Genomic DNA, 12747 nt, shown 5'->3' with positions numbered 1-12747 from the left:
AGGAAATAAAACTCGTGCATCCTCAGGGTTGACTCGAGCTATCTTTACGGTACTGTTGTGCATTTATGGCATCAATGTGCACAAACATAAAATCAGATATAAATTAGGCCTCACGCTTTGGGCTCTTCAACTGTTGTAAAACCAAAAACTTGTCGGTATAAATCAAAACAGTTGGCAAAACCGAAAGCAACAATATTTTCATAATGTGGCAGGATCTCCTTTGCTAAAAACATCCACCCGATTGCTGGCCTCAGAGATCCGTCCCCTTGGGTTCTGACGGCTCTATCCCATGAGACACACCTGCTGGGTGGAGTCAACTCCTATTGCAGTTCTAGAACTGTTCAGAGAGCTCCCTCATCTTCACGAGGCCCTGGAAGTCGTGGAGCCTGCCTCTCTCCTCCTCCCACCGGCCTCCACAGCTCGGGCAGTACAGCTTGGAACCCACTCAGTGAGAAACACCGAATGCAGGACAGGCATTGCAAGCCAGCCGCTGGGTGGTTGACATTATTTTTTCTTGACTATCATTTAAATAAAAATATGAAATAAAAAACTTATTAAGCTTTAAGACCTCTGAGCATGTCCCTTGGGTCTCCATTACAGAGGCCTTTCTTTAGAAAAGAGATGGAATCTGAGGGTTTGACACAGCAGCTGTCTGTAGTGTGGGTGTGTCGAGTGCCCTTCATGTTGCATGTGACATTTTGTAAGTCTGTGTACGTGCTTTAGGAGCTTGCGAGATGGTCATGGATTCTTCCCCCTTGGCATCTGTACCCCGACAGCATGACAGATCCTGCTCACGTGCCGCACTGTCAACTTGCCCCCCCCCCTTAGTCTCGATGGCTGCTGACTGGCTTTGGTCAGTGGGAAGGTGGCAAACTGGACATGGGCAGAGACTTGAGCACTTGACAATTAACCATATGAACCAACAGTCAGGAGGTTGGTGGTTGAGCGTCCTCGTGGGGAGGAATGAGTGTTTTCTAGCCAGTGGTCAGCCAACCCCAGGACGGCAGCCTGCCAGATCCAGGTGGTGTATCCTCCTAGACCATGACCTCTGGATGAGCCCCCATGGACCAGGCCCATGAACAGGCAGTTCAGCAGAGCCCAGTTAATTGACTGCCAAGTAATAATTGGTCATTGTTTTAAGCCACCAAGTTTTGGGTTATTTTATTACCTAGTAGTAGGTACCTGAAATACATGCATTTTTATGGGAAGAGAAATAATGACTTTTAGTGAATGTCTGATGGAATCTGATATCCTCATATCTGAGAGATCAGAAAAGTTGCCTGAGAAGGACGGGATGGAGGTTCTCTGGCTGAGTGACTGTGTGGGTGTATTTTAATAAAGTCTTAGACGAGGTCTCGGAGGGGGATGAGAAGCCCCGAGCGATCACTGGGGATGGATTAGAAAGTGAAAACCTTGTTACACCAAGGCACTTGCATTCCTTGAGGAATTACATTTTGAGCTTAAAGAAAAAAGCCTCGTGGTTTGGAAGACTCTGCCATTGCCCAGTTTGTGTGTCACCCACGCTAGTGGGACGCCTGGACCTTGAATACAAGCACAGAGTATGCCTGCCTGGATCAGCTGTTGGGGAGCTCCCTGGGCAGATTGTCCTAGAGCTGCATCTCTGCAGGACTGTGTGGTGCTTTAAAATCTGTCTAATGTGATTAAATAGGTTTGATCATGAATAGTAACTTGGCATCAGAAATAGGGGAAACTTTCATCCCCCAAAAGGGAGTTTGAGTAGTAGCGCCCATAACTAGCTTAGATATAGCTAGGAGTCTGGGTGAATCACTTCCGTCGTGAATCTTCAGGCTGAGGTCACAGAAGAGATGGGAGGAAGCTGGAGGAAGTGGGCTCAGGGGATTCCCGGGGGTTCAGGTGGTTTTCCACCTTAACTCAGCAGGGAGTGGGCTGACTGCCAGCAACGGGAGTGGAGCTGGGACCTCCAGAGAGTCGCAGGCGCCTGTACCTCATGTGGTCCCCAAACTGACAGGATGATCTTACATAATCGTTCAGCATGTGGAACCCTGAGATGGGTGGAAAGTCATGCTTTCTGCCACCAGCTGGAGTATCTTTGGTTGGTTGAGGTCCTTTCTTCCCCTCTCTGCACCCGTCCCTCCCTCTGCCCCACTTCGTGGTCACCTGGGTGTTTATTCTCCCTTGTGAAATCTTTTCTCATGATGGAGAGTTCATTCATCCTGGTAAACCAACTGCATGATTGGACGCTGACCAGAAGTGGAGCCCTGACTGCAGCGCTGGTAGATGGATGACAGAAGCTTGTTGGGGACATCAGAGGGGGCTTGTTGGAACCAGAGTAGGCCTGAGTGGAGGAGGGAGCTCGGCTTCTTCATCTAGCATTTTGAAAACGTCAAGTATGAATAATTCAAAGCTTTAAAACCTGCTTTTCCAAACACTGATTGGATTTGTAGGGGGGAAGGACTGAAACCAAACTAGATGCGGTCCTGGTGCCCTGCACGAGGGAGGGTGCTCTGAGAGCTGCTAGGAGCCCAGTGCCTTGAGTCATCATTCTCCTCATTGTTAAGGATCTCGACTGTAGCCCAGGACCCCTGAATGTGTAGCTAAACTGAGGCAAGCACAGCAGCGACCTGCCAGGAGGACCCAAGGCAGGACTGCACCTTCTGCCTCGGCGTCTGTACCAGTCAGTGTCCCCAGTTGCTTTGAGGCTGGCCGCTTGTCACCCCGAGTCAGCCTGGCCCCGGGTGGCAGCCCGTGCTGGGCTCTCTGTGAGATGAGTTCATCTATTATGTAACTGCCATCCATATTCTAGTGGATGATCCCGGCGACATTTAATTTTTTTTCCATTATGTGGAATAATTTAAGATTGTGTTGCGAGTGTCATTATCACGGTGACTTCTCAGTAATAAAAACAGCATCAATTATTTAACATCACCTCATGTGTCTGGGTTAAGTGGGGATGGAGGGAGCCAGAGGCTGCTGTGGGGGAGGAGGCCAAGCCCTCACAGACCATTCCCATCCACCCTTGGAGCCCTGCTTCTGAGGTCCCTGTCCCCTTCTCCCTTGGGTGCAATGTCCTGCCTCCCTTTAGCTGTGGCTGGCAGGTGGGGGGAGGCTGCCAGTTAATCCCCTGACCTTTCTCTCGCTCCTTCCTCAGGAGCTCTGACTTGTTGACAAATCTCACTTACAGAGACTGCTCCCCCGGGCTGGGGCTGCGGCTCAGCGGTAGAGTGCTTGCCTCACATGTGCGAGGGCCTGGGTTCAATCCTCAGCACCACATTAAAATAAATAAATAAATAAAGGTATGTGTCCGAATTAAAGAAGAATTTATATAGATGCCTATATATTTATAAAAAGACTGCTCCCCAAGAGGCCCAGGGAGCCCAGAGTCTGCATTGGCTGAAACCTGGCGGAGAGGTCAGGGAGACCCCCACCCCATCTGTTTGGTGGAAGGAGGGTGTGGGTTTGGAAAGGTCAGGCTTCCCTCCTGCACCTGTGGGAAGCAGAGGTTGGTCCCCTTTACCTTTCCCCAACACAGTGGTTCGTGCCCCTGAGACACCCCAGTGGTGAGAACCAGAGAACAAGTGGCATGAAACACATTGAGCTCACTACTGGGACCCGGAGCAGACGTGCCAGGCTGCTTACAGGGAGTTGGGTGGCTGTGCCTAGTACCTGCTGATGCTTATCTGGCTGTGCCTGGCTTGGGGTCTTCAGTTCCTGTTACAAACTCCACCTGGACACTCCATTCCTTCAGTGACATTCTAGCTTGTTGCTTTGGTGACGTGTCTCTTGAGGGTTCTGGAGGCCTTAGCACTTGGCAGTGGTCTTCCTCACCTTGGGCAGCAAGCCCCGAGGAGCAGTGTCTGGGGTTTGTTTCTGGAAGGAGATGCTGTTTTTGAAGTGTTCGTTTAGGTTGGGGGGTGGGGGTTGTAGGGCTGTCTCCTCCTCCTGCCCGCCCCTCCTGACTGTATTCCACTTCTTCTCTCCATCCCCTTCTGTCCACTTCCTCTCTCTTCCTCTGGAAAATGCTATTCTTTTCCAGCTCCTGCTTTGCACATCTTTCCAGAGTAGGTGGAAATTGCTGTTAGTTCTGCGCCGTGGCTGGCCCCTAACCATGCATCATAATAGTAATAATAATAATAATCATGATAATGATCTCACTGGAGGAGGACCGCAGTCTCCAGTTCTGCCCACTGGGTGGGGTGGCCTCCTGCCTCCAGGGGCCTGCACTTGGCTTTCCGTACTGAGCTGGGTTTGGAGAAGGGTGAGGAGGTGGGAGGGAGGCTGGGAGGGGGACTTGGGCAAGGAGGTGGTGGTGAAGGAAGGGAGCCTTTTTGCACCTTGGGGGAGGGGCTGGTGTATCTGACACTCTGACATTTGGAAACTGCAAGGTGACACAGCAAACCTGAACTTTCCAAAGCCTCAGGGGCCCACTCTGGAGGGGACAGGGAGGAAGGTGACTCATTGTTCCTGTGATGAGCAGCCAAGCAGACTCTCAGGGTTGCGGTGGAAAGTGGAGAGCAGCGTGTTCGCCCTGGGATGGAGCACCCTCACCTTGCTGGCCGTGTGGGGCTGCCAGGGTTGGTCGAGGCAGTGCGAAGGGAAAGGCTTTGCAGGGATGTCAAAAGAAAAAAAAAAAGCCCCAGAAATGTACAGAAGAATGTCAAGTCAAGAAGAGAGGAGCGTCAGGGAAGCGTTTTTTCCTGGAGCCTTGGTCCCTCCTGCCAGGCCACGTCTGTTGAAGGCATCCAGGTGGAACTTCAGTGTTCCTGTACTTGAGTGCCCAGTGAGGGGACAGGGCTCCCTGAGAAGCTGCAGTGTCAACCCAGCAGGTAGAGCCACCTTGTCCCAGCAGGTGACTCCCGACTTTCCCCCCAACTGCCAGGGACATGATGATAAAGTCACCGAGGCACAGTTGGCAGCTCTCTGTGGGGCTGCCCTCTGGAGCTTGGAGGGATATAGTTCTCTGGTTTCCTTGGCAGCATTTGAGAGTGGCGGGCGAGGCATGTTGGGAATCGGGTGGGGGGGGGTCTGGGAGGACCCCTGGAGGCCAATGTCTGGATAGGACAGTGGAGGGCTGGCCAGGTGTGGGGATGGAGGAGGTGCTGGCCTGGGCTTCCCTCTGAGGTGCTTCTGCCACTTCTGTAGCTTGCTTGGCCCTGCCACTTTTTATTAACACGTATTGTTGGGCACATTACTGGGATTTGATGTGATATTTGCACACATGTGTAAATCTGTGCCTTGAGGAAACGTGGGCCATATTTTCTTCACCTGCTCATCTGTTGATGGGTTCTGAGGCCCAGTCAGTATCTCGGCTGTTACAGTAGCACGATGCACGTGCAGCGCCACCTTCTGAGGGCTGAGTGTATGGAGCACAGGTGGGAGTGGGTCCTTGGCTAGCCTTAGAGAGGGCAGCTTCTAGGTGGAATTTTCTTCGTGCACTTACCCCTGTCCCCCAAAATGCTGATAGAAAGCAACATAACAAACAAAATATAAAATATAGGTTGATAAGGTGGCAGAAGGATATGGAGGGGTGGGGGTACCCGTGTTTCTTCTTCCTTTGTCTTCAGGTCTTGGCTCAAACACCGCTTTCTCAGCCTCCTGCTGCTGGTAACACCACGTCTGTTTGTGGTAGGCTAGCATGGGTCAAACGCTGATCCACTGGAAGGGTTGCCGTAGACTCCGTATGTGAGTCTGTTCGGCATCATCACTACCTGGGCCTTTAGCTTGTCATCGATTGGTTATTATGGTCTCGAAGGAGAAGGCGAGATCATGAGAATGTGGGATGTGGCTGTGTCACGTCCCTAGGGCCTGGGACGTGTCTCTTGAGGGTTCTGGAGGCCTCAGCACTGGGCAGTGGTCTTCCTCACCTTGGGCAGCAAGCCCCGAGGAGCAGTGTCTGGGGTTTGTTTCTGCAAGGAGATGCTGTTTTTGAAGTGTTCGTTTAGGTTGGGGGGTGGGGGTTGTAGGGCTGTCTCGGGCAATGGTTGATGCTTAAGTGAAACTTGACTGGAGATACACAAGGGCAGGCAGGCAGCCTTCCTAGAGATAGTGGCACAGGAAAGAGCAAATGCCCGGCATTGCCGCGTGCTGATGTGGGCAGCCTTGGGGTCGTGCCCATTCGTCGTCCTCAGCAGGTTCTCGGCTTTGGCACTGTGGCATTAGCCAGGGCAAGCCTTGCTGTGGTGGCCCCTGTGCACTGCAGGGTCTTGTGCAGCATCCTTGGTCTCTACCCACCTGAGACACCAGCAGCACCCCCACCCCCACAGTGACATGCCACAAACATCCCTGGTGGCCCAGTGGGACCATGTGAAATCACCTCATTGAAAACCACTGTTCTAGAGTAACCTGGGGTCTCTGAGCTGCCCCTTCCTGAGTGGGCTGTGGTCGAACACGCAGTCCCAGCCCTGTGCGTATTAATGCTGCTGCATGCTCCCGTAATACAGCGGCTCTTTCTGCATCATCCCCCTGGTTACGCATCAATCACTTTGTGAAAAAAAGAAGGAAGACGAAGGAAGCCGAGTCAACGGTAGGACGCAGTTTCCCAGTGGACTGTCTTTTATGGCTGCAGTGATCCCTCAGATGTCGGCGGGAGGCAGAGAGTTAGAAATAATTAAAGCATGTAAACAGAGAGCTGTGACTCGGTGCCCCAGGCACACCACACAGACACCAGCTGTCACTTGGAGGTGGCCAGAGGGGCTTCTGCAGAGGCAGAGACTGGCCTGCGTGCCCCTCTACCATGCTGCAGCGTCTATCCACCTGCAGTGCCGGCCGCCTCCAGGCAGGAGGTTGATTCCAGGGTCATAGCCAGGACCATATGGGGGAGGCTCCGACGGGGCTTGGAGGCGTCTCTACTTCCTTTGAAAATAAGGCTAAATGAGGGTTGGCCCCCGCTTTAAGGTACATTATCGGGGATATTGCAAATGAAGGATTAGGATGACATTGATGCATTGGACACATGGAAAGACGCAGGAGAGGCTTAGGGTCATTTTTTTTTATGTAGTAAGAAAAAAAATGATGAATCATTAGGCTCTTATCCTTGCTCATCATGGCCACGAGAAAGCAAGAGGTGTTTGTACCTGCACATGTATCTGCATGTGTGTATAAGTGTGCATGTGTTCGTGTGTGCATGTGTAGGATAAAGCCTGCTACACCTTTCCTGAAATTCCTTCACAAAAGAAACTTAACCAGAAACCCAGTTTTAGTCTTTTCTTGGAAGTGGACACATTCCGGCGCTTGGATTACAAGCCATTTCCTCTCCCACGTTAGTGTCACATATTTTAAATGGAAACTTTCATTTGTTTGGAGGAATGCTTGTGTCCCCTCAACATTCATATGTAGAAATCCCCACCTCTAGGGTGGCTTTAGGAGTGGACCTCTGGGAGGAGATGGATCATGAGGGTGGAAGCCCACAACCAGTAGAGTCAATGCCCTAAAGGCCCTGGAGGGGGACTCCTAGCCCTTCCCCGGTGACCACACAGCCTGAAGGTCAGAGATAACACATGCCAAACACGGAACCTGTCCCCGCCCTGGCAGCCTGACGGTGGACCTCCCTACTTCCACAAGCTACTTAGTTTATGATATTTTGTCACTGCTACCTGGACAGTCGGTGACACCTGGTCTTGAAGAGATTTGCTGTTTTTTGCCCATGGGGGTGATTCTGCTTACTTGCCCTTACCCTTGAGGTCTTTGGATGAAGCGGAGTGTCGTGCAGGACTGAGCCCCTTGTCCGCCTCTTGATCCTGGAGATCCTGTGCTTTGTTGGCGGCCTGCAGGGTTAGCACTTCCCCAGTGCCTCTGGGGAGATGCTCGTGGTCCGTCCTGGTTTCCTTGTTGGCTCCTAATAGAACAAAGATCTGTAAGAGTGGGACCTCATCTTGTTCACCAAGTGTCCATAAAGTCGGAGGCCACTAAAGGTTTGTGGGAGCTGCACACAGGCCTTTGCCTGGTTAGTGTGAAATGGTCTATCAACTTGTCAGGGCAGCACAGAGAGTGGCTTTGTTTGGGCCATCTGGCTGTGACTCCAAACTCCAAGTGCCACCACTTCTCTCAGATACTTCTGTTTGGGTCTCCTCCTTTTATCTCTTGAGAAATACAAAGATGGCGCCTTCCCAGACACACTGACCTTGGATCCTGGGCCGTAGCTGCCATCTGAGTAGACTGGCCACAGGGGCTTCTTTTGATAAGCCTGGAGCTAGGTCCCCTGTGCCCATCATTGGCATTGATGAGGTGCATTACTGAGGTTAGGTGTGCAGACCCCAGTCTTGCCAGTTGTACGTGTTTCCCATTTCTAGGATCAGTACCAACTCCTCGGATCTTGTTTTTGTCCTCTACCCCAGAAGTCTTTCATCTTCCTACCCTCCTTCCTCCCTCCCTGAAAGTCACGTGAGCCCAGGGTCCAGCTCAGCCCTGGTGCTCTTGTCAGACGAGGGCCAGTTGCCTTGGTACCATGGTCCAGAGGGTCTGGGGGCCCCATGGAGATGAGCTGCTGTAATGACACTATGCTTCTTGTTTCAGGGTGCAGCAGAAGACCCTCAGACGGCCCTGGCACTGAACTTCGACACTGCATTGATGAAGAAGTCTGATCCCACTGGTCCCATGCTGCTCCTCCCTGAGAGTGAACTCTCCATCCGGATAGGTAGCACTGGGCTTCTTCCAGGCAAGCTCCCTGCTGTAGATGGCCAAGCCAGACGTGGAGACTTGGGGTGGGGTAGGAGAACCACGGGGGAGGTGCCAGGGCTCCGTCTGCCCCTCCAGGGACTCGGCCCACTGCTGCCTGAAAGCCAAACTGGCTCTGGCCTGAGATGCCTTTCTCATCTGTTCTCAAACTACCTGCTTGCTGTAAAGATGGCATTGGCACCTTTTGATCCTCTTTGCAAGGTGGACGAATGGACAGGGTCAGGTTAAATGGGTAGAGTGTGGGCATTTGTCCCTCTGTCTCCCCCTCTTTGCCCCCCTTTTTTGATGCTCATCTTTTTGATTCACCTGGGAAACTGGTGGTGTCTCTCACTGATTCTGTGTGCAGCCAGTAAAACTGACACAGCGAAGCCATGCAGTTGGTTCTGCATTAGAGGCGGGCATTGCTCAAGAGCCCGGTAGCAATTCCCAAGTCTTGGGGGAGAGGTGCAGGCTGGGCTGCCGCCCTTTGAGCAGCTGTGGATGCCAGGGGACTGTGGTTTTCCAGCCTTGGGAGCAAGATCCTCCCCCACTCCCCCGTGTCATTGTTCAGTGAGGACAAGTGGGTCATTTGAGGGCCAGTTAGCACAAGTTGCACACCTGTGTTTTCCTTTGAACTTTTTTAGGAAGTCCTGGTTTGGTGCAGCAATTCCCTGATGCTGTGACGTGTTCGCCCCTCACTCTCCTGTGATGTTAGCTAGGCAAAGTCCTGCCCTTGGATGACCAGTGTACTCAGTAAACCATGTTGAGATGGGCACCTGCCTCTGTGGCATCTGTCTTGAGTGAACTGGGAATAGATGGTCAGTGACTGGTCAGTCTTCACAGGAGTGACTGAAGGGGACAAAGTCCTTTCCCATTTCCATGCTGGCGTTTTAAGTTGGTATTTTCATCATATCTAGCTGAGATGGTCACCAGCCCCCAGTGGGAAGCTGTGGAAAGTTGGAGCCTCAACGTGGCTGGGTCTCAGTGGTCTGGGTTCAGGTCATGCCCTGCGTGCATTATTCATGGAGAACAGAATGTCTCTTTGACCCCGCTCACCCCCACTGCCCCCGCCACCTCCCATGTGGATATAGCACGAGCTCGAGTAACAGGGGTCAGAATACCACCTCTGCTCTCTGCCTCCAGCTGCATAGCTCATTCATGCTCGGATTGGGAGGGCCGGGGTGCTGCCCACTCTTCTCCTTTCCTGGAGAGTGTGGCGGGCTGCCTCTGGAGATGAGGGTGGGCACCATGTTCCTATAAAACTTGTCATTTTGGAGGCTGAGTCCAGACACAGGCACATGGGCCTCTCTGGATTCCCACAAGGAATCGTAAGCCTAGGCTTCATGTGTCCCTTTGAAGATGTTGCAGTCCTGATTCTGAGCCTTCTGTAGGACGACAAAAGTTGGCCTGAATTTTTTATATCCCATTGCTTCTCTTTAAAGCCACAGAGGTGGGGTTAGGAGGAAGAGATTCAGTGCCTGTCACTCAAAAACAGTAACTGGCAATCCTTTTGATAGACTTTTTCCAATGGAGCCACAGCAAGGACCAGACCAGGGGAGCTGGTGGCTCTACAAGACAGCCTGGGGATTACTGGACCTTCTTGGCCATCGCAGGGTTAGGAGTCGAGGGGGCCCCTGGAGGAGGGCAAGGCAGTCCTCTCCCCCTGCTCCTGAACACCAAGTGCAGCCTGTTGCCAGGTTACCAAGCAACCCTCCTAGCTGTTGCTAACTGTTCTGATACTTCGGCAAATGCAGCTCTTGGGGGTGTGAAGATAGTTTGCTGAGCCCAGACATCCCTCTCACCTGGACACACCTGTGGGTGTCAGGCATCTGGGGACTCTCAGACTACTACTGGTTATTTGATGACTGGCTTCATGCAGATTGAACCTGAATATGCATTGTTTGTACCATCTGGATCTGCCCTTTCGCCTGCTGTAACTGGAGCAAGTAGATCGCTTTAATGGGTAGTTAGTGAGAAACACCAGCCTTTAAAAAATAATATTGGCACTGCTGTTATCATGTCCCGTAATTGGTTCAGCAACAGGAATAAGCCACACTGTGGGAGGGCAGTTCAGCTGCCCTCAGCCGCAGCAGCCGCCGCCGCCGCCGCCGAGCCTGGGAAAGCATTGATGAGATGCTTTCCTGTTTGTCTTGTGCCAAGATTTTCTATGATACAGCTCTTCTCGGAGCTGGGGATATTTTGGGATTTAGCAAGGCAGAAATCCTTTTAAAACACTCTCCCCCTTCTCTCTTCTCTCTCTCCCTCATCCACCCACCCATCCTCGATCGACCCCAACTAACTTTCTTTTCATTCGCATTGCAAGAACAAGGATTAAAAAATTTTCTAGACTCCAGCTTCAATTCCTTTATCTCAGACACATTGTTTCATTTCTTGTATATCCTTTTAGAAGCGTGATGCTTATGCAATCAAACTTGACTCTTTGTTCTGTACCTTGTGGCTTTGCACTTAACAGTACATTAGGGTATTTGTGTGGGACACTCCTGGATCCATTCCATTTTGGTATTGCTCTGATGTTCCATAATTAATAATCCTTCAGATCAATTCCAGTCTTTTGCCCTTATGAAGGATGTGGCGGAGAGCATTTCAATATGTGCTTCTCTCTAGGTAATGACAACGCTGAGTCAATTCTAGAAACTAGGTCAGGGGTTCTTTACATCTGGGGTTGGTGCATGGGCACCAAAGGGTTCATGAGCCTCTTGAAATTTTATGCAGAATTTTTGTGTGCATAATGCTTTGGGGAAGCAAAAGTTATAGCTTTTTCTAAATGGCTCCTTGACTGTCTTGAGCTTCTCCCATTCAGCTGAGTGGACTCCCCCCGCCCCACCCCCACAACTAGCACCCTCTTCAGGCTAAAGAGAGTTGATTCAGTCCCACCTTTCTGGGCTGGGACAAGTTACCAGCACTTCATTAAAAAGGTGGTGAATGTAGCTATTAAAATGTGCCACAAAAAAATCTTTTGCAGGATGAAGAACAGAGGGCTCAATAATAATAATTTCCAGGAGCTCTTTAGCATCATGGATGTTAAATACAATAAGGGAATAATGTAGACATAACCTCTTGCTCAGGGCTCTGTAGGCAGCATGGCACTGCTGTGTGTCTGGGTTCACGGGACCACTCTTGGGACACACTAAGGATTCTCGGGCTTCTGAAGAGCGTTGCGTTAGGCAAGAAAGATGCTCAGCGCTTGAATGGAACTTTCTTGATTGTGCCTTTTTTTTTTTTCTTTTTAAAATGTACTTGATGATCTGAGATAGGCAGTTGGTTTGGAATGTGTTTTCAGGGTATGTTTTGGAGTGTGGCCTGACTCTCAAGGCAATTTGGCATCGATATGAGTATGCTCAGGCTACTGCAACCAAGAACCCTGCACCAGGAGGCTTCAGCAGCAGGAATTTTGTTCTCTCTGGACTCTGAAGGGTGGAGTCGGAGATCCAAGTGCCAGTAGGTTGGTTGGTTTCTCTTTGGTCTTAAGATGGCCACCTCCCTGTGAGTTCAGATGTTGGTCCCTGTGTGTATTGGCCCAGTCTCCTTTTCTTATAAGGACATGGCGGTATGGGAGCAGGGCCTACTTTAATGATAGCACTTGCTCGCGCTCGCTCAGTACTGTAGATCCACTGTAGGGCCTTCCATGCTAAGCAAGCACTGTACCACCAAGCTTTGCCCCTAGCCCCTAATAATCTCATCTTAATAAAACTGCCTCCAAATACATTCTATTCTGAGAGACTGGGCATTAGGACTGCCACATGTGAATCTGGACAGTGGGGAGGGGTCAGGTCACAGCACTGCACCATTTTTTTTTAAACACTGTCTTCCCCCATATGGTATTCAATGTAAAGGAGATCGAGATGGCCAGAGAGCCACCTGTCTCTCCGATTTAGATCCTCACTGTATTTCTGGCTCCTTGTGTTAGCCTCACACCTGCATGGGCTGGGAATGCTGAGGGACTGAATGGGAAAGAGCTGAAGGAAGTTGAAACCTTACTTGGAGAACCACTAGAGAAAAGTTACACACACATACACACACACAAACACACACACACAAAAAAAGGGATTGAACTCGGGGTGCTTTACCACTGAGCTAAGTCCCCAGCCTGAAGGT

The 12747-nt window shown here is 51.1% G+C and overlaps 1 protein-coding gene across 6 annotated transcripts in view; it reads left to right on the top strand.

Annotated features, from left to right (window-relative positions):
• The window catches only part of SLC39A11 (solute carrier family 39 member 11), a 406238-nt gene that overhangs the window by 169146 nt on the left and 224345 nt on the right, over nucleotides 1-12747 (top strand). For 4 of the 6 annotated variants that reach the window (XM_081271048.1, XM_081271050.1, XM_081271046.1 and 1 more), the window contains one exon: nucleotides 8491-8632. In XM_081271048.1, coding sequence (XP_081127174.1) covers nucleotides 8491-8632 — 142 coding nt within the window. The remainder of the gene's footprint in view (nucleotides 1-8490; nucleotides 8633-12747) is intronic. The other 2 variants (XM_081271051.1, XM_081271049.1) reach the window with 1 other exon arrangement.

The sequence above is a fragment of the Spermophilus citellus genome (assembly GCF_964194105.1).
Source record: "Spermophilus citellus genome assembly, chromosome: 17".
Taxonomy (NCBI): domain Eukaryota; kingdom Metazoa; phylum Chordata; class Mammalia; order Rodentia; family Sciuridae; genus Spermophilus; species Spermophilus citellus.
This window is presented reverse-complemented; position numbering and strand designations above follow the sequence as displayed.